General features: G+C 36.4%; 1 protein-coding gene across 2 annotated transcripts in view; it reads left to right on the top strand.

Moving 5' to 3' along the window:
* The window catches only part of PLCB1 (phospholipase C beta 1), a 741,541-nt gene extending 721,768 nt beyond the window's left edge, over positions 1-19,773 (top strand). Inside the window, exon 32 of one of the 2 annotated variants that reach the window (XM_050807500.1) lies at positions 16,493-19,773. In XM_050807500.1, the coding sequence (XP_050663457.1) occupies positions 16,493-16,720 (228 nt within the window). In that variant the 3' untranslated portion in view covers positions 16,721-19,773. The remainder of the gene's footprint in view (positions 1-16,492) is intronic. The other variant, XM_050807501.1, reaches the window with a different exon arrangement.
* The last annotated feature ends 954 nt before the right edge of the window (positions 19,774-20,727 follow it).

A 20,727-nucleotide genomic window follows, 5' to 3' on the forward strand; every position in this document is an offset into this window, starting at 1 on the left:
CCTTGCACTTTCCTTGTAAAGGAGAAAGAGATAAAGATTGATGGAAACTAAAAGTGCCCCTGGGCTTTATAACACTAGCTCTTTCTTTCTCATAGTTATAAGGTAGTTATAAAGTACTCAAGATTTATTGTTAGGATGATTCTCTAATTCCACTTAAACTTCAGAATAACCAAAAAGGCCCCCAGAAATTTAAGAGGCCATCCTTATGGCATAAAAATTGGCTAATAAAGATTAATCATAAATAAGAGAAACACTCATATCTGCATGTATATTCATCATTCCCCTGACCTCAAGATAAATCATGCAACACAAAATATGTATGTGAGAATGTATTGGTTAGCATAATACTAGCTGCTGTGACAAACAGTATAAAAATATCAATGGCTTCATATAATAGAATTTTATTTCTTTTTTGTACAACAATCCAATGTGTTTCCAGTTGATGAACAGTTTATCTCATCATGGCAATTCAGGGAACCAGGTTCCTTTCATAATGGGGCTCCATCATCCCTAGGATCTTGCTGGAAAAGGGAAAGAAATAGTAGAGATTCCCCATATGTCTCCAAAATGCCCTGCCCTAACTTCTCTTTGGCAAGAATTTTTCAAATGGCCATGCCTGGGTGAAAAAGTGGTAGGGAGGACTTGTAAACATCATCTCTGGATTTGGCAGCTGCACCCAGGCACAGCAGACACCGTGGACAGGTGCATGCAAATTTTGAGGATACCGAGTTATTTTCTGCAATGTAGACCAAAATACTGAAATCCAAATCTGCTAAATGTAGAATTATTCTAAATTGACTGCTACTCACAAAGACCCTAAAGATAAAATCAGTAAAGTGATGACTTTGTATTCCAAGTCATCTCTGTAGACCTCTTCGAGAAATGGATCCATTAACAAAAGGATCTGGGCTAGAAGACTTGCAAAAGAGGATTTCTATAAAAACAACTTGCTATTCAGCTTGTCTGACTTTTCTTTCCAAACCCGGTGTGTTTCGCACAGTTACATCACCACACTTACATGACGAATAAGGACAAGGGAAAAGAGGGAGATGTCCAATATTCTCTAGCAGATGCCTTTTATTCAAGAATAGGATCAAAAATTTACCTGGGGATATGATAGTCGCCTTGTTAAAGACTTGAGACACCAGCGCAATGTGGTTAAGTCTCCTCTAGTGCAACAAAGAAAAGGATAGAGGCCAGTCCCTGAATGGGGAGGCCCCAGCAGACTTTCAGGTGGTTATCTATCAAGTCCAAAGACAGACAGATGGAATACATTACGCAAATACTACAGAAGTTGCAAATCGATCTGCGTGGTGTTTTGTAAATTTCTAACTTAAGGTAACACTGACAAATTAGAAGGTTTAACACAAAATCCAGATTTCTGGATTCTTTTGAAAAATCAGATGTGGCACCTTGGGTGTACACTTTCATGTGGTAGTAATCTAGTTAGAAGAATGGGTGTCTGCTGTCTGTAACCACCCAGCCCTTGTCACTCATTTGTCTTTTGATCTGGCCCTGCCTCAGTTTGCTGTCGCTGAGAAATCCCATCATCATTTTCAGCTTCACCTTGGGTGGAGATTTCAAGCACAACAATCAAGCTTCTCAAAATGCCTGTGAGGCCAAGAAACAAATGCCTAGTTTCCTTTCAGAAAAAATTGTAAATACCCTAAAACCACAGCAATTTAAGCAGGAGACATAAACATCATATTTAGAAGGAGGGACTATGTAATTAGGACATACTCCCTTAAGCATCAAAATCAATTATCCTGATAAAACCCTAGGACAGCTAACCACTCTTGAAATATACATTTATAAAAAGAAAAAGAAAAACCAAAACTAATTTTAGGTGATCGGGAGAAGGATGTTCTCCAGGGACATAGCTGAGTTCATTCTAGGACATTTGATACAGCCTGTCACTTGTTTTGTAAATGCCATGCACAGGCTTTGAGTCGAGAAAGTGGTTGTAGCTAGGGCTCAAGTTGGGTAATTACTAATCCTTGGTTAATCTGAAAAGGAGTTAGCATAAAGGCATGCACCGATGAGGAGACTGATCTGAGCTGAGGCCCACACAAGGGCAGGACCCCTACAGGAAAAAGTCTTTGGAGATCCGAGACTTCCTGAGGACGCTGCTTCATGGGACTTCAGGTTCTCTGAGATGGTTGCTTGCACCATCTGCACTACTGACCTTGCTTCTAATGTGACTCAGTGTAAGAATTGAATTCATAATGTATGTTCAGTTCTTTCCTGTTGGTGGCATTCCACCTGATTGAAAAGAAATACATCCTTCATCTAAAAATAATTAGCCTTTGAATGGCCTTTTATCTCAATTGCCCAGAGGCCTTTTATTGATTTTTTTCAGGGTTTGTGTGGTTAAGAGAATGGGATTCTTCTGGTGGTGTCTTTCTTAGCCTCTCTGGAGTAGGCTGGCATGCACTTGCTCCTCATGTGCGGCTAAATCCGAAGCCACAAAGTAGTGACTTGACTCAGTTGGGCCTTTTATTGGACTCTTGGAATATGTTAAAATTGCTGAATTTGAGTGTTTTATACAAGAAATACAATTCCACTTGGCTACAGATTCCACTACTTCTCAATTGCCTTATACCAGATCTCATTCACAGATCTGTGTTTCTTGAGCCCCGTATATATTTGAGTTCAGAGACTCTGAAATTAATGTACATGTATTAACGATACATGTAAGGTCCTGGGAACAGTGCCTGCCACACAAGAAGCCCTCCGTTAATTTTAATGTTACTATTACTATAGTAAATAATTATTTTATGGTTCTATATTTCCTTATTAGCAATTTACTAGGTTGGTTATAATCTGAGAGTTTTTTTTTCTTTTTCTTTTAATCTATGATTTTTCCTTATTCCAGTTTTCCATTTGCTTGTCCTTTTTTATGGTATCTGATTCTTTACAGAACTATTCTGATTAAATTAGACTGTACTTAATGGAAAACAGAAAAACAACTAGCTGATCAAATAAACATTTCTTAAACTAAGAATAACACAGAGGAAGTGAAACACCAGGATTTTCCAAGTATGACAGACACAAAGAAAAGCCCGTGATGATTTGGAAATGTGCTGGGCTAATTGCAGCTGGTTGAGGGTTCTTGTTGCCTTCCATAAAACCGTACTGTATTGTTTAGAGGACAGCAGGTCAGTAAGACCCTGGCCACGGGACCCATCTTCAGCATCACTTTTCAATAAAAGACAATTCCTGATTATTTTGTGAAGGCAACTTTGAAATCCTGAACATGAAAGGAAAATACATTGGAATGTTTTGTTATTTTCCCCTCAACACACAAGAATATCAGGTTCCTGAGATCTTCACACATCCTGTTTTTACACAGTGAACATTTGGCCTGGAATGGTGGGGATGGAACCCTGGATGGGAGGCAAGAATTTTATTTATGTATTTATTTATTTATTTATTTATTTATTTATTTATTTTGAGACGGCATCTCACTCTGTCACCCAGGCTGTAGTGCAGTGGCACCATCTTGGTTCACTGCAACCTCCGCCTCCCAGATTCAAGCGATTCTCGTGCCTCAGCCTCCCAGTAGCTGGGACTGCAGGCGCTGGCCATCACACGCAGCTAATTTTTTTAAAATTTACTTTTAGTAGAGATGGGATTTCACCACGTTGGCCAGGCTGGTCTCAAACTCCTGGCCTCAAGTGATCCACCCACCTCGGTCTCCCAAAGTGCTGGGATTACAGACATGAGCCACTGCACCTGGCCAGGAGGCAAGAATTTAGTATTCAGATCTTGATTCTGCACTGAACCACTGGGATGGTAGGCTTTAGTCTCCTCACTTCATGACTGATGGGACTTGATGAACAATGTGCTGAATGTTTACTCTCTCGAGATTATAAAACACGTCTCTTAAGCTTCCTTACCCCAGAGCACAGGATCTTCAAAGACTTAGAACATCTTTTGGTATTTCAAATACAATAGTAACTTTCTGTTTGACAAATGCCTTTGGGTTATTATCTTGATTATTTATCATTTTAGTAAAATCAAAATTGGTTTCCTAATTCACAATCATTTTTATGCCCAGCTGAGTCTTCCAAAAGAAAACATCTAACTAAACATAGAAAACTTCTAGGTCTTAATCACAGGCCCCTATAAGGAGAAAGTGCTCCAGTGCTCACACAAAAAGTTCAAGACTGAGAACCCATGTATTAGCTGGACTGACGTGGCCTGCTGAGTAGCATAATTATTGTCCTAAATTGTAGTATAAGTTGCTTTTAGGGTAAGTGGCTTGGGTATGTATATAAAGCAATAAGAATTTTGCTCCTGGAAAATGGTAAACAACTCATTTCATGTCAAGGCCACAGAATTTAATGCATACTTTTGAAAGAAATTATAAGAGTCATGGGGGAAATGCAATAATAATACCATATCGCAGACACGAAACCTCACTGGCTTACAATAATAAACATTTATTTAGTTCATAAGATTGTGGGATTCAGCTGATCTTGGCTGAGTATGGCGGAGCTTAGCTGGACGTGTTCATCCATCTGTGGTTCCTTGCGGGTCAGGCAGGTGTCTCTGCTGATCTTGGCCATCTTACATCTCTGGGTATCAGTTGGATGTTGATGAATATAGGATAATTTGGGGTATGTGACCGGGATGATTGAGGTGACTCAACTCTTTTCCTTGTGTTAAATCTTCTACTAGAGTAGTCCAAGCATGTTCTCATGGCATGCCATAGGAATAGGAGTGAAAGCTAATAAAGGCTTTTTTAAGCCTCTGCATGGACCATGCCTGCTAACATCCTATTAACCAATGTCATCACATGACCACATCATCTTCAAGGAATGGAGAAATAGACTCCACATCTCTCATAAGAGAAACTGAGAATAATAAAGCAAAGGCTCTGGATACAGGAGGAGCCATTAATCCAGTCAATCTGCCACAGGGGAGAGAACTGACAGGGTCCTGGTCCTAGTTTTGCTACTAGCCAGCCATGTCCTTGAGAAAGACACTAACTTCTCTGGGCCACAGATTTTCACTAAATAAAAGAAAGGATTTGAGTATAATTACTAAAGTCGTTTTCGGAGACATCTAAGTCATGAAGGGTTTGACTATATAATTGTTAAGTGTTCCTTTTCCAGGTTCCTACAGTAATCTCTAGACACCTGTGAGATGATTAGAAATTTTGAAATATATTTCAGGACTCAGAGGAGGTATAAAAGCATGGACTATATTAGGAGTTTTCCTCTATGGCAGTTTCATGGAGTATATGCATATATAGAGGAGTTCACACCTAAGAACTATGTCAGAATGCATTTGGCTTTTGACTTGAAATAAAGTATAAAAAGGAAATTGATGTTAGGCACTGTGCTTGGTAAATCATATGGTCTCTAGCTTCTGTCTTTCCTCTTTTGTTGATTCAGTATTTGGATCTACTTAGAATTTTGCCTACCTTGTCCTTGACTCCTCCATCCTTCCTTTCTGGCACACTTAGCAACCCTCATTCTGCCCTTCACCCAATAGCCTCCAATGAACACTTTGAATCTAAATCTGACCATTAGCGTCTGAAGATACAAGATCTACAAAAGAATTGTTTAATATTCATCTAGACCCTGAAGTAATGTTGTTGAGGAAGGAAGAGGATGCACAAAAGGAGAAAATTGTTGGAAGACCTTTGTCTAAAGTGGTGCTGTTCACAGTGTGGTTCTTAGACCAGCAACAACAGCATCACCTTGGAGCTTGTTGGAAATGCAGAGTAGCATGCCCCATGCCAGATCTTCTGAATCAGAACCTGCATCTTAACAAAATCCCCAGGTGCTTTGTGTGTACATTATCTTGTCACTTTTAATGTGCATCCATCTGTGAAATTAGCCATAGATTATGAAAACAGAGTATGTGAGAATTGTAATCCCTCCATTGTAATCTATGGCTAATTCATGAAAGTAAATGTGTGATAATTTAGTTTTTATATATTAGAGTAGATTCAAAGTTGAGATTCATGTTTTCTATCACATCTACATACTTTCACTATATACCTATAGATTGTGTAGGGAAAAGGAAGTTACAGCTAGAGAGCTGTGTCTCCCCAGTGAATGTCATCTATTATATGTCCAATGGAGGAAGTGTTGAGAGCTTCTGCCCAAGATAAGGATAATGCTAAAGATATTAGCAGATTCCACAAGGCTCAATTTTTAAGTCTAATGTCCTTCATAAAGTATTCCCTGTATTACCTTAAGGCTACAGTACAGTCTTCATTTTCAGCATCCACACAATCCGTCTTGTGTGTAGCACTCATTCAGTCCAATGTTTTATTTTCCCCACTTTCATTGCTTCTCACCTTGGAAGGATTTTGATTTCTTCAGTCACCACAACACCAAACAGAGCCTTGCATGAGTCAGAGTGTTCAAAATACCACTTATTGACAAATGCATCAAAATCAACAACAAACCAGAATATAGTCCCAAAAGAGAAATCCATCAAGTGCCATAACTGACCAAATAACGACTCAAATTAACTGGAAAGAACAAGGACTGGTTCATAGGCAGGGCTTTAGATGTTTTTTTTGCATTAAGTCATTTTTCTCTCTTTTTAAAAATGAGGTTATACAATATTTATTAATAAGCAAATCAGAGTATGCTAAGCATTTAATATGTATGATCTTGTTTAAACCTTTTAACAGCCCAGGAAGATTGGTTTTATTATTCGTATTTTATATATGAAACAGTTACAATTCCAGGAGATTAAATAAGCTGCACAAGGTCATATTTCATAAAATGCAAGCATTCTAAACCCTACGTGGAGAAAGAATCTTACCTATCCCTAAGTGAATTGTCTACTTTGTGTAGATCTATGGCATCAGTTTAACTTATGTTGCCTTCTTAGCCCTGTGTAACAGGTTCTATTGCTAATAGGTATTTGTTCACAAGCTAAAAATTAATTTTAATATTATTTTGAAGAAAATATATTTAGGAAAATCTACCCAAAATATAGGCAGGCACCATACTCCAGCACCCAATAAAAAGCAGCAGTAATTGATTTCCATTGTGAATGGCCTGCGTTCTTCTACATTGGCATGAACTATCCAATTTACTACTGTTTATGTCTGGAGTATTTTCAACTTTGACTTAGAAATACACTGATCACCATTTCACTCCTTATCTTTAGATTTCAGTTGCCAATGGCGACCTTGAATTACAAAGTTGAACAAAAGCTGCATTTTACTTAAGTCGTTTGTAATTTTGAACTTGAGTTCATGTTTCCTAGGAGTTGTTTGTCTATAGGTGTCAGTCCTGCCCTTGGTTGCCGAGGACTCCAAACATTCTGAATTTGCTATGCCTCTGCTGGGACTCAGCGGGTTTTGTCAGTTTCTGAACAGTTTTTGCTTTAATTTATTGGAACTGGGTACTCAATTCACAGGGGTAATATGATTTGGAAACTGCCCTCACTCATGGGTTTCTGATTCGCTTTGTGGATGTTTTTCCTCAATGTGCTCCATGAATCATTTGCTTCCTTGCCGCCTCCGCAAGGTTGTGGATTGGGTTTTCCTAGTTCCCATTTCAAGGGTGGGCACCCCTGGCTCTATGCAGGGACTTCAGGTTCAGCATTCCAACACCCGGCATCCTGAGGCCTCCTCTTCCAATCTCTCCTAGTCCCGCAAAATGGAGAATCAACTCTGTTAACTGTGAGTTCCTTTGTTACTTCTGTGACTTAAGGATTTCTTTTCCTTATATTCAAACTCAGCTGTAAATATAAGTGAGTATGTATGTACTGTTTTATTTTGCCTTTTCCTATGTTTGGAATAGAAAAGGAAATTTTCAGTCAGCCATATTGACTCAAAGTCCCATGGCAATTTATTCGAAGGAAACTTAGTGGAAAACAAATAAACAAACAAAAACTGAAGTGGTTGGGATATAGCATGTGGTCCCATTTTCCCACATGTCACTTTCCAACAATGCTTGGGTAACCTAGCTAACCTTACTCTGTAAATTTCATATGATTCTGTTATTTTTATTCTTGAAGCAAACTTCATGAGATTATTCTAAAAATAAAATGAGGCCTTGCACATTTGCTCAGGATTAATTTTGAAACCATTCATTCTATGAATGTATTATTTTAATGTGTTTCCCATTGCTTTTAATATCCACTTAGCTAACTGATGATGTTGAGGTTAAAATACTATAGTCCTTGCAGTAATTCTTGGTAAAATTGTCCTAGTCACTGTATCCCACATTCAGAGTTCTACATTTTTCTTTTTTGTATTTTATAAAAACTATATTAGATTTTGTTTTCATTTTAGAATGCTATTTTTATGCTAAAAATAAAATAATCACATAACCATAAAAATGAGAAATAGAAAAAATAAAGATACTCATAATTCTAACACAGTTTATATTTTAGTGTTTCTTTTCAAAGTAGTTTTGTATTCTTTAAAAAATGGTCATAGTTATTATCACAGTACATATACAACTATAGGTAAACTTTTTCACTTATCACAATAATGTAATTATTTCTCCCTGTTTTCAAAGCCATTGGTTTATATTATTTGACTACATCACAGTTCTTTAAGTGAGAGCCTTATGATTTTTTACAGAAACACTTAAGTTTTATTCATGTTTTTGCTATTTCTTGGCTTGTTAGTTTTACTATTTTCCCAAATCTTTAGCAGTAAATTCCAGAATATTCTAAGCAAGATAATTACAGTACCGTATTATCATTCCTGCCTCTCAAAGGCTAGGAGATATATTTTTAAAGTGTTAAAAGACTATAAGGAATTAAATTTTAAGTATATGCAGCATGTATTTTACATTTCAAAATTGCTAAGAGATTAAATTTCAAATGTTCTCACTACAAAAAATGATAAGTATTTGAGGTGATAAATATGTTAATTGGATTTATTTAATTACTCCATGTTGTATTTATAAATCATGGCATCAGTCTGTACTACATAAATACATACAATTTTAAATTGTCAATTTTATTTATATATGTGTGTATGTACACACACATACACATACAAACACACACACACACCAGATGCTCCCAGAGAAGAAAAAGAATAAAATAATCAAAAAAGTCTACCGAGGAAACAAACTGAAACAAGTGATCCTATGTCTATATTCAAGGTAACATAACTATACAAAGAATAGAATTACTTTCAGTGAATTATAGCAGAGTAATATAATTGTGCACACTTAGTGGGATATATCCGATGAATAAAAAGAACTTTAAAAAAGTCTCAAGCTTCATTTGCTTATTTTATTGACAGTTCATAATATTGAAACTATTTCTGTATATATTAATACAAAGCAAATAAATAAATATGCTAATGTTATCAGAAAGAAACCTTTTTAGGAAATGTATGCTTCAGTCTTTATGGGTGAAATGTCGTGATGCCTGAAATATTTTCAAATGACTCAGCAAAAAATGTAGAGATAGACAATACATAATGCATATGTGGCAAAACATTGAAATTAAGGTAGTTTTCACAGGCTGGCTTTGTTTTGTTTTATTTTTTGGTTGCCTTGCCTGTACAAACAATGCTAAAACAATGCTATTTTTCATGTACAAAAATGAATATCTTAGTGTGTTCATTCTTATATGTTGGTGGTTTTGTTTCTATAGACCGAATTCCCAAAATTGGAGTTGCTGGGTTACAAGCCTATGTTTGCCTTCTTATACATTTTGTCAAATTATTGCCCAATGTTTCAGTGTCAATTTCTCAGAATGTTATTGCTTCTTTAAGAGAAATTTATTTTAAATTTAATGAATTAAATTAAATTAATCAATGTAATAAATGCCCCTTGAAAAGGTATTGTGGTATTGCATTTCTGATTGTTAACGAGATGCTTTCATCTATATTTCAAATATATATATTTGTATTGTACTTCTTTTGTATTGTACATATATTCTTTGTATTGTATTTCTTTTCCTATGAATTGCTTTATTTATGCTCATTTTTCAGAGAAATGGATTATTTTCATCTAGATAAAAATATCTATGTTTTTCTTTCTTATGTTGTTCTGTCTTGCTTAAAAAGATCTCTGTACCCCATGATTATACAGTTATTCACAATTACAATTACACTTTTGGCACATTCTCCTAGACAGAAGTAAATAACCATCCTAAGATTGTTATTGGCTTTATATTTTATATTATAAAATAGTATATATTACACATAGTATATATAGTATATGTAATATACATAATATAAATATTAATATATGTAATATGTGTAATATATTATATTAATAGAATATATTATTATATAATATAGTATGTTATATTTATATTATAAAATATAACATATTTGTATATTAATATATTAATATTTATATTATAAAATACATTGGCTTTATACTTTGTATTAAGATCTTTCATAGACTTCATTGGGCAAAATGACCTGAGTTGGACTGTGGAATTCCAAATTTTGAAAACCTTGCAAATATCTGTCTGCACATTCTCCAGCTGCGTTTTTTTTTAAGTTTTCTCAGTTCCTCTGTTATTCCATTGTAGCTTATTGTTCTCTGGTTTCAATTTGTTTCCTTAGGAAATTGGTTTGATTGTCTCTGATTCATAACTCAGTAACCTGTCTTATATTTATGCCACGTTTATGTTATACTGGGTTTTGTTTGTTTGTTTTCTGATTGTAAGCTAACCTTCAAGAGTAACTTTGCTTGCTCCTTGGTCTTCACTTATGTTTATGCATCTAAAAGCTTTCCTTAACTAGATCAAATCTCTGCCTTTTTAAAAAGACAGGTGAAAAGAATGTCAGAGTCAGAAAAGCATCCCAAGTACAAAAATATTTGATAACATAGGCAGAATTGAATACATTTGAACTTGACTGTATTGCCTTTTCCTGCTTAACTACCCAGAGTTCACAAAAATGACTAGTGGGCAATATCTTTTGAAAATCAAGTTAACTGAGAAATTTAGAATTTGAGCCTGACTAGTCAAATTGAAGAACTGGGCCTATAATAAAACAAACTCTGGCAACACTCTTCTTTATTAATATCTGAGTATAATAATAACAACTCATCTTAAATTTAAAGGTTAAAGTCAATCATGTTCTTTCCTCTTTCTTGTTCATAAGACCTCAAAAAGAGGTCTTATCAACTTAAGATCAAACAAACTCATGTTTGACAATGTTATGCGAGAAAGGCTCCAAGGCATAGCCTACAAAATCACATGTATCTTGAAAGTCTATCTGTCCTGTGGTGATTTTTTCCCCATGAATATGCTTTGAGACCACAATAATGAAAGGATGGGGCCTACTGAGTTAGCTTTGAGACCACAATAATGAAAGGATGGGGCCTGCTGAGTTAGCTTATGAGTATTTTATGGGGCCAGGCCACATAATAAGACTCCTTTCTGTTCCCCTCACTCGAAGTTATGGCCATAATACTGCTGCCTAACAACCAACCACAAAAGTTAGTAGTAAAACAATAAGCATTTGCTAAGTTGATGAGTCTATGGAGTGGTTCTGGTCTGAACCAGGCTCACCTGATCTCAGTAGGCTTGCTCATGTCTGTGTTTAGCTGGTGGTCAGCTAGGGGTGAGCTGGTTTAGAATAGCTTCACTTTTGTATCTGATAGTTAATTGAAGTGATGGAAAAGGTATAATAACTGAGCCATGTGTCTCCTCTTCTGGCAAGCTAGGCTGAGCTTGTTCACATGATGGCTGAGTAAACTTCTAACTGTGAGAGCAGAAGCACACAAGGCCTTGTGAGGTCTGGACTCAGAACAGCATATACTTTTGACACATTCTCCTAGACAGAACCAAATAACAAGGCCTCCCCAGATTCAAGAAGAAAAGAAATCCACTCCATTCTTTGCTAGGATGGGATGAGCTGCAAAGTCACACCACTAAGGTTATGATTACAAGGAGGGGTGAAGAATTACTGCCATTTGCACAACTGATCTACCATTCACACCTAACACACTGTTTCACTTGCACAGAATAAAAAATTCAACACATATTAGAGTACAAAACCTAGAATGTGGCAATTAGATAGGATGATGCTGAACCCCAGAACAGAGGCAATCAAGGGGAAGCCTTGGTGATCTGTGGAGGACCATCTAAGCCTAGGATTGTGGGGAAGGAAAATTAGGAAAGATCTAAACTGGAATTCCACAGTTGGACCTCACTTCTGGAGTCCCCTGGTTAAAGCCAGATTTAAATCTGCTAGGGGGAAGGTTGTAAATTCTCCATGAGCCCAGTGGCGCTGACAAATGTGATTTGAATTGATTGCCAACAACAAACTCAGGTTCTTACATGAAGATGTGGATTTCTGACTTCAATTTTCAATCTGACAAGCATCAGCTAGAACCGAGTTGTTCGTACCCCCTTTAGACAGTGCCTGTCATCTCTAGCTCTTCAGAACCCCCACGACCCCCACTTTCTTGCACACAGCCTGATGAAAATGTGTAATGAAAATAAGAAGCCTGGCCCCTGTAAACACCTGAGTTTGCAACCCTTGGTATGGAATAGCTCTAGACCACTGAAGGATGGGCCTTTGTTGGAATGGAGCCAGAATTACCCTGTATTCTTTTCATATTTTCTTACAATGAACAAGTATTTAGTTTTTAAGAAGAAAAAGCAAAAGCTCTAACTTGGAATGTAATAAATACAATTTTGAAATTAATTCATTAACAATTGAACGGCTTTTTAAAAAGTGTGAAATATATGGCACTTAATGTGTCATGAGGCAGTGACTTAGTTTAGAATATGATAAAATCTACTACTAGCCCATGATAAAAGTCTACTAAAGTTATAACTTAGCCACAACTGGGTCAATTATTATAAATTCTTAAAAATCATTATCAAAATTAAATTACTGAAATGTAAGTTTTTCTTAGAATTAAATTATTAAAAATGTTAAAAATCATTGGTTTAGGTATTTGACATTTTCTTGTATTTTACTTCTTTTTTTAATAATTAAAGAAATAGCACTTATTAAGCACTATGGGGTCTTGTCCACCAATGAGCATTAACCTAAGAGAAATTTTCTGCTAGGTCAGGTACAATATATCCATAGCTGAGGGTCCCCCAGTCCAACCTATAAGAGAACAGCAATTTGTTTTCTTAAAACAGGGTTACTTGCTTTTCTCCCTTCCCTATCTTCCTTGGAAACACATGTGTTACTGAATTAAAACTGAGGTGAGTTGATGATGAGGTCTGAATGGTAGTAAATGGAAGCTGTCAAACACCAGGCTAAGATTTCACTTGTGCAAAAGAGTGTGACATTGTAAAAACCCCCACTTCCTTCTAAATTGTTGGAACAGCAGGGAAAGAACTGGCAGTTGTCTTCTTCCTGTTTGATGCTCCAGTGACTCATATGTGCTGACACGAAGAGCAGGGCCCTGTACAAGGTGCTCCGTCATAGCCACATGAGTCCAGGGCCCTGAGCGCCCCCTCACAGCGTGTTTCCTCCTCAGCTTATAAGAATTTATGTGCTAGCAAATAGATTCGTAAACACCCCACATTTTACATTTGGGGAGAATAGTTGATTTTCAATACTCAGTCTAAGCCATTTTTACCAGATACCACTTTTATTTTTCTTTTATTTTCTATTTTTATTTTTTATTTTTATTTTTCTTTGATATTTAAATAATATTTATAAATTTTTTGAAATTTCAACTTTTGTTTTAGATTCAGAAGGTACATGTACAGGTTTGTAATATGAGTACATTGTGTGTTGCTGAGGTTTGAGATATGAATGATCCTGTCACACAGATAATGAACATAGTACCCAGCAATTAGTTTTTCAAGCCTTGTCCCCGACTCCTCTCCCCACTCTATTAGTCCCCAGTGTCCATCATTCCCATATTTATGTCCATGAATACCCAATGTTTAGCTCCCACTTATAAGTGAGAATGTGTGGTATTTGGTTTTCTGTCCCTACATTAATTTGCTTAGGATAATGGCCTCCAGCTGCATCCATGTTGCTGCAAAGGATATGATTTCATTCTTTTTATGGCTGCCTACTATTCCATGTTATATATGTACCATATTTTCTTTATGCGTCCACCATTAATGGGTACATAGGTTGATTTAATGTCTTCGCTATTATGAATAATGCTATGATAAACATATGAGTGCATGTCACACACCTTTTGATGTGAAAAAAAAAGTCATTTGAACTAGATCCATAATCCATTATCTGAGATTCTTGGGGCCTGTTTTTCAGAATTTTAACTTTTCTGATTTTAGAAAGGCAATGTGATGCATATACCATGAGCATAACACTTCAGGGAGACCTGAGTAATCCTCAAAATCAAACAAATTAATATGTCTGCAGTTAAGTTCATGAATAGTCATATGACAGGGGATACATGAAATTATACATATTTTATGTATCAGTATCATCCCAATATCAGTTCATGTCAAGGAGTTTGCCACAAATTTGCAAGGAAAAAAAAGAAAATTTCTGGATTTCAGAACTTTGGGATAGATAAGGGATTGCTTAATATAAATTAAATAATTTAGTATTGGCAAAATGTATGTGGCACAGAAGTGAGAGTGAAAGGAGTTGAACTAAAGAAGATGTTCCCAAGCTGCTGTCACTGTCTAGAAGGAGGCTAAGAGTCAGAGAGACAGATGCCCTGGGGACTGGCTTCACCCTGGCATTCCAGGGATCAGAACAAGCCCCAGAGGCTGCCCTGACAACTGCAGATGGAGGATGCACAGCCAAGATCAAGATAAAAAGTAGAAATGGGGGCTGAGAGTAGAACCCAGACAGGGAGCTATCAGAGTGGCCAAAGCAGATCAACCACGTTGGCATCCCTCAAGAACTGTTGAGAAACGCAGGAGCTCGGGCCCCACTCAGGCCTCCTAGTCGGACAGAATCAAGATCAAAATTCCAGATGATTTGTGTGCATCTTAAAGTTTGAAAAGCAGGGAGGAAAAGTCCAGGTGTTAAGGCCATATCTTAAAAATTGCCTCCAAGCTAATAAGGAGGTATGGGGGAAACATTTAACCTTACACAGTGTTTCAAGGATTATTCTCTCTGTTCACCAATTGATAAACAGAGATAATTTTCTTTAAAATTCAAGGTCTTCTTTTGGACTCAGCACAGCACAGCTCCCTAGCAGACATCACTCCCTGCTGCCCTGCTTCTCTCCCTGTCTACCAGAGAATCCCAGTTTTTAATGCTATTTTATGACTGAGACATCCACGTAAGTCTCCATTTGAAGAAAGGCTTCCAGGACTTTAAAACATCCGCAAATTCTCCAGGGCATAAAATAGACACATTAAAAGACAGTTTAAAGGGTAGCTAGAATGGTTTACAAGGCAAATAAAAATTAGAATGAAAAATGAATCAAAATAAAGAGGTGGCAAAAGCGGTCAAAATAAAATTTCAAGTTGGATACATGAGTTTGTTTACTTTGTGAAAATGCATCGAGCTGCTCCTTAGACCCCAGCATTGGCTTCCCAGCCTCTGACTAAAGCTGCACATCCCAAAGTCCACTCCACACTACTCTGTCTACTCTACTCAGCTTCTTAGCTTCCCCTAGCCAGGTTCATGGCTGACCTTGGAACGCTCACCTATCAATATTTTTCAACCCCTAAATGTAAACTTTGGATCGTTTTACTTTTTATATTTTTTTAAATAATTTTATTTTATTTATAGTTTTCTGATACCTTTTTCTCTTTTTCTGTCCTTTTTTTTTTTTTTTTTTTTTTTTTGAGATGGAGTCTCACTGTCGCCCAGACTGGAGTGCAGTGGCGTGATCTCAGCTCACTGCAACTTCTGCCTCCTGGGTTCAAGTGATTCTCCTTCCCCAGCCTCCCAAGTAGCTGGGATTACAGGCACACACCACCATACCCAGCTAATGTATTGTATTTTAGTAGAGATGGTGTTTCACCATGTTGGCCAGCGTGGTCTCAAACTCCTGACCTCAAGCAATCCACCTGCCTCAGCCTCCCAAAGTGCTGGGATTACAGGTGTGAACCACCACGCCCAGCCTCTGACACCTTTTTCAAAAGACCCACGTGTGTGTGTGTGTGTGCATTTGTAGATACCATTATTCATCTGATTCTGAGTCTTTAGCCTTATTGTGCCACACATAACTTGAAGTTGACTTTCAGCTACAGACAAATGACGTGTCCAACTAAACTTTGTTACATCTGCTCTGTAGTTGAATGATATTTTCAGTTGATATATTCATCAGCCCCCTTTGTATATCTCTTTCAGAGAGTTTCTATGGGAGTGAGTATAGAAACATAAACAACCTCCCCTTCCCAAGTCCAAGTGATATCATTGTTCAGTTCCCACCTATGAGTGAGGGGGGAGGGATTGCATTGGGAGTTATACCTGATGTAAATGACGAGTTGATGGGTGCTGACGAGTTGATGGGTGCAGCACGCCAACATGGCACAAGTATACATATGTAACAAACCTGCACGTTATGCATATGTACCCTAGAACTTAAAGTATAATAATAAAAAATAATAATAATTTAAAAAAAAGAAACATAAACAACCTCAAGTCATCTCCCCTCTTGATGTCTCCCAGCTGCAGGTGGAGCTGGAGCAAGAATACCAAGACAAATTCAAAAGACTGCCCCTCGAGATTTTGGAATTCGTGCAGGAAGCCATGAAAGGAAAGATCAGTGAAGACAGCAATCACGGTTCTGCCCCTCTCTCCCTGTCCTCAGACCCTGGAAAAGTGAACCACAAGACTCCCTCCAGTGAGGAGCTGGGAGGAGACATCCCAGGAAAAGAATTTGATACTCCTCTGTGAATGCTCCTGCCAGGACTTCAGAAATTGCATGGCCACTCCAGCGACATCGGACTCTCTCTTATTACAAAGATCACTGCCCAGGACCATCTTCCCGAGAAGCATCCCTTAGCCTAAAATCCACACCAAAGGGAGAGTTCCAGAGGAATCCATGAAGAAGTCCCATGCCCAGGCTCCATGTGTCATGTGGAAACCTCTGCAGGTCTACTAGTAAAGAATGCATGTATGTGAGATTTTTGTTTTCTTTCCAATAGTAAATTCAAAGCAAGCAACTCGCAGGCTCCATGGAACTTTTAATGAAGGACAGTGTCTTCTTTGAAGAAAATCGAGCTCATGTTTTTATTCGAAGCTCTGGTGTAAAGTATTTCAAAGTCATAGAAATAGTTTGAGAAATGCATAGCATTATTTAACACTATCGAACAGCCTACTTTGAGTATTTTTTTTTCTAACTGCCCCTCAACTACCATTATCTTCAAGTCAACATGCATATTACGTTGTTTCATCCTTCGCTTTGCAAGCACCAGTGACTTGCAGTTTGCTAATTTATTTATCATAGAGTCATCAATGTATTTGTTGCTAACATGGTTTTATTAGATACCGTAGTGATTCAAATACGTTTGTTTTCTATTTGGAAAAAAAAAAATCACTAGACTGTATCCTTGCCCAGTGAAGCCATCCCAAGACTTAGCAATATGGATTGTACATTTGGCTGCATCAACAAGTCAGCCACACACTTCCAGGCAGTGTGCTGTTTGCATTGACTATTTGCACTCAGAGTCTGGGTATTCATTGGTTTTTCGCCTGAAATGATCAAATAACTACAAATGGTCTGTTGAATAAAAATAGTTGAGCTGACATATGTTAAGCAGATATTCAATCAGAGTGAACAGGTTCCAGTGGTTATTTTGTTGTTTGACATTTTTTATGGTTCATTTATTTTTAATATAGAGAGGGAGATTGAATATTTATCTAGAGAATACAAAGACTCACATGTAAATGATAGGTATTATCTCCATGTATATATGTACCCACTTAGTCATGTAAGTGCATATACACATACACACACACATAAGTGTAGATATGTGTTTATTAATTGACAATGACCCAAATCTCTTCCACAAGACTTAAAACCAAAATCAGGGACAAATGGATAGAGAAGAAAAGGGTCAAACATCTAGATTACATGGATGTTAAATTATATGGAGATGCTAAGAAATAATTGATGGAGCCATTGATGCAAACTGAAGTAGATTTAGAACTTATTATATGTATTTGATTTATATTTTGCAAGATCAAAAATTAAATGTTAAGCATCAGATTTTAAGCTTGTTTTAATGGTCAAAAAATTAGGACAGAAATAGGGACATTTATTAGAATCTTCCATAATTTTTAAGTCTGAAACATTTCTATTTTATTCTAACATAAAAAAACTTTCATTATATATTTACTAAGTACATTTAATTCACTTAGCTGTGTCTTTACAAGTTCCCATTTTAGGTGGCATAAGAGAAACAAATTACATCAAGGTAAAACTGATCAAAAGCATGATTGAAAGTTCTGAAAAAAGAAAAACAATAATATATAGAAAAATGTAACTTAGAAAGTAACACATGAGTATTGAAGTTAAAACCCAGAAGCCAGATGATCACAGTTTTATTTTACTTTAAAATAAACCTGTCTGATTGTAGCTTAGCAAAATATCTTAAAACGCAAAAACCAGTTGTGTCCTGAAAATTGTGTTTCAAGAATTTAATATTTTTATGAAAATTATTTTATTTAACTTTAAGCAATAACTAGAGATCACAATTAAATTTTAATCAAAATGAAGGCTTAGTTCAAACATAAGGAAACAGTGTTTGATTAAAAAAACACATCTAGTAAGACGCAAGGGGAAAATCACATCCTCTTTGGAGATTATTATATTTTGATCTGAAGGGTTTGGGGTGTTCATTAGACACTTAATAAAACTTCCACTGAAAAAGAAATCTTTTGTAAATCATTCTACTTTTGCACTTTGAAAGAAAGGCATTAATCATAAAGAAGCGAGAACGGTCAAAGTCGAATGCTGCATTTTTATAAACAAAATTACAGACTGTCTGAAATTACAGAAGAATGAACTAATAATAGCATTCATAACCAAACACAATGGTGATTATTGCAGAACATCGTATCACATTTTAGTCCAGAGATAGAATAAAGTTGAATAACCTTGACTTACACAAAACTGTTTTGGTAGTTGGATTTCATTATCTTAGTGAATTTAGTCATTTTACAGTATGTTTGTATTTGGCCATTTACTGTAATCACATTTTTATATCTGTACAATGACACTTTTTGCAGTTGTGGGGTGGTGTGTAACACTGTCCATCTTGCATCATTGAAACTACTACAATGATACTATCATTTAATAATATTAATATTACTTGAAATAGACTAAGATAAAGAAAAGGGGTCTGTATGATGTGCAGTTTTGTGCCTTTATGTATTTGCCTTGTTGTTTGTTGAATGTGTGAAAATCTGTACTGTGGTTTTTCCTATAATAGAGAGTAGAGCTGTGTATTAAATTAGACTGTGTCTCTCTGATACCTGTACACTACTGAGAATAGCATGGTTTTGGCCATGTATACCAATTTTCAAAGTTCTAATGACATGCCATGTGTTTTTGGTTTTTTACATTTCATTTTAAAATTTGAGTATCACCACACATTAATTAATACTCCTGTAGTAGATAAGCTGTCTTTAAATAATTCCAAAAAAAGGGCCATTGCTTGCATTACTTTGAATTTAATGTTGCGCTTGTGCACTGTATTAATATTGTTTGTGATGGATTGGACATTGTGATTCTTGCCTTTTAAGAAGAAAAAAAGATAGGACAAAGTATTTGAAGCTCTTAAAATGTACATATTTTGGTTCTTCTATCTCAAATTATTTAAAATGCATAATTCACATTTTTGTAATAATTCTATGCAATTTTGTGGCATGATGTTTCTTCCACTTGTAATTTTATGTGCTTTCATCACAAATCCAAAGGAAACAATAAAAATTTCTTAACACAATCCAGCTGTTATTTCTTGGTGTCAGAGCCAACCTTCTTTTGACAGGGAAAGTGGTGGGAGCAGACATAATGCCAGTCTTTAGGGCCATCGTGCCCATTCTGACAGGGCACATCTATGCCCGTAAAGGATATTGGGTGTGCCAGAGGACACAGTGTTCATTGCTGTCATTCTGCCACCCTCCATCCAGGAGTGGCATTACACTTGCCATTGTTTCCATAATGGAGACCCTCTCTTCCTTCCTCTCTTCCTTCCTTTCTCTCTGTCTTCCTTGACCAAAGTTAAGCAAAGCAAAACGGTCAAAGGTTTTTTGGCAAATAGTTGCAGTGACAAGAATTGACAGAGCACTTGATGTAAATGTTCTTATAGAACAGATTTTAAAAGCATTTACAATGTTGATAGGATAAGAAATGTATGTGTGAGTTTTATGTGAATGTTCCAGAGACACCCCAAATACAGTGTATTTGTTACTTCTGTGTTACAAATGACTCTAAAATCTAAGGGCTTAAAACAATCAGAATTATCTGTTATCTCTTAGCTTTTCAAAAAAAATGTGTGGGTACATAGTAGGTATATATATTTATAGGGTACATGAGAGAGATATGTTGATACAGGCATAAAATGTATAATAATCACATTAGGGTAAATGGGGTATCCATCACCTCAAGCATTTATCCTTTCCTTGTCTTAGAAACAATCCAATTATACTCTTCTAATTATTTTTAATTGCACAATAAATTAATTGACTGTAGTCACCCTGTTGTGCTATCAAACACTAGATCTTATTCATTCTATCTAACTACATTTTTGCTCATACTAATAATCCTTACGCCCTGTTTTCCCCAACTACCCTTCCCAGCGTCTGGTAACCATCCTTCTACTCTCTATCTTCATGAGTTCAGTTATTTTAATTTTTATATCCCATGAATAAGTGAGGACATGTGAAGTTCATCTTTC

The sequence above is a fragment of the Macaca thibetana genome, chromosome 10, assembly GCF_024542745.1.
Source record: "Macaca thibetana thibetana isolate TM-01 chromosome 10, ASM2454274v1, whole genome shotgun sequence".
In the NCBI taxonomy this organism is placed as follows: domain Eukaryota; kingdom Metazoa; phylum Chordata; class Mammalia; order Primates; family Cercopithecidae; genus Macaca; species Macaca thibetana.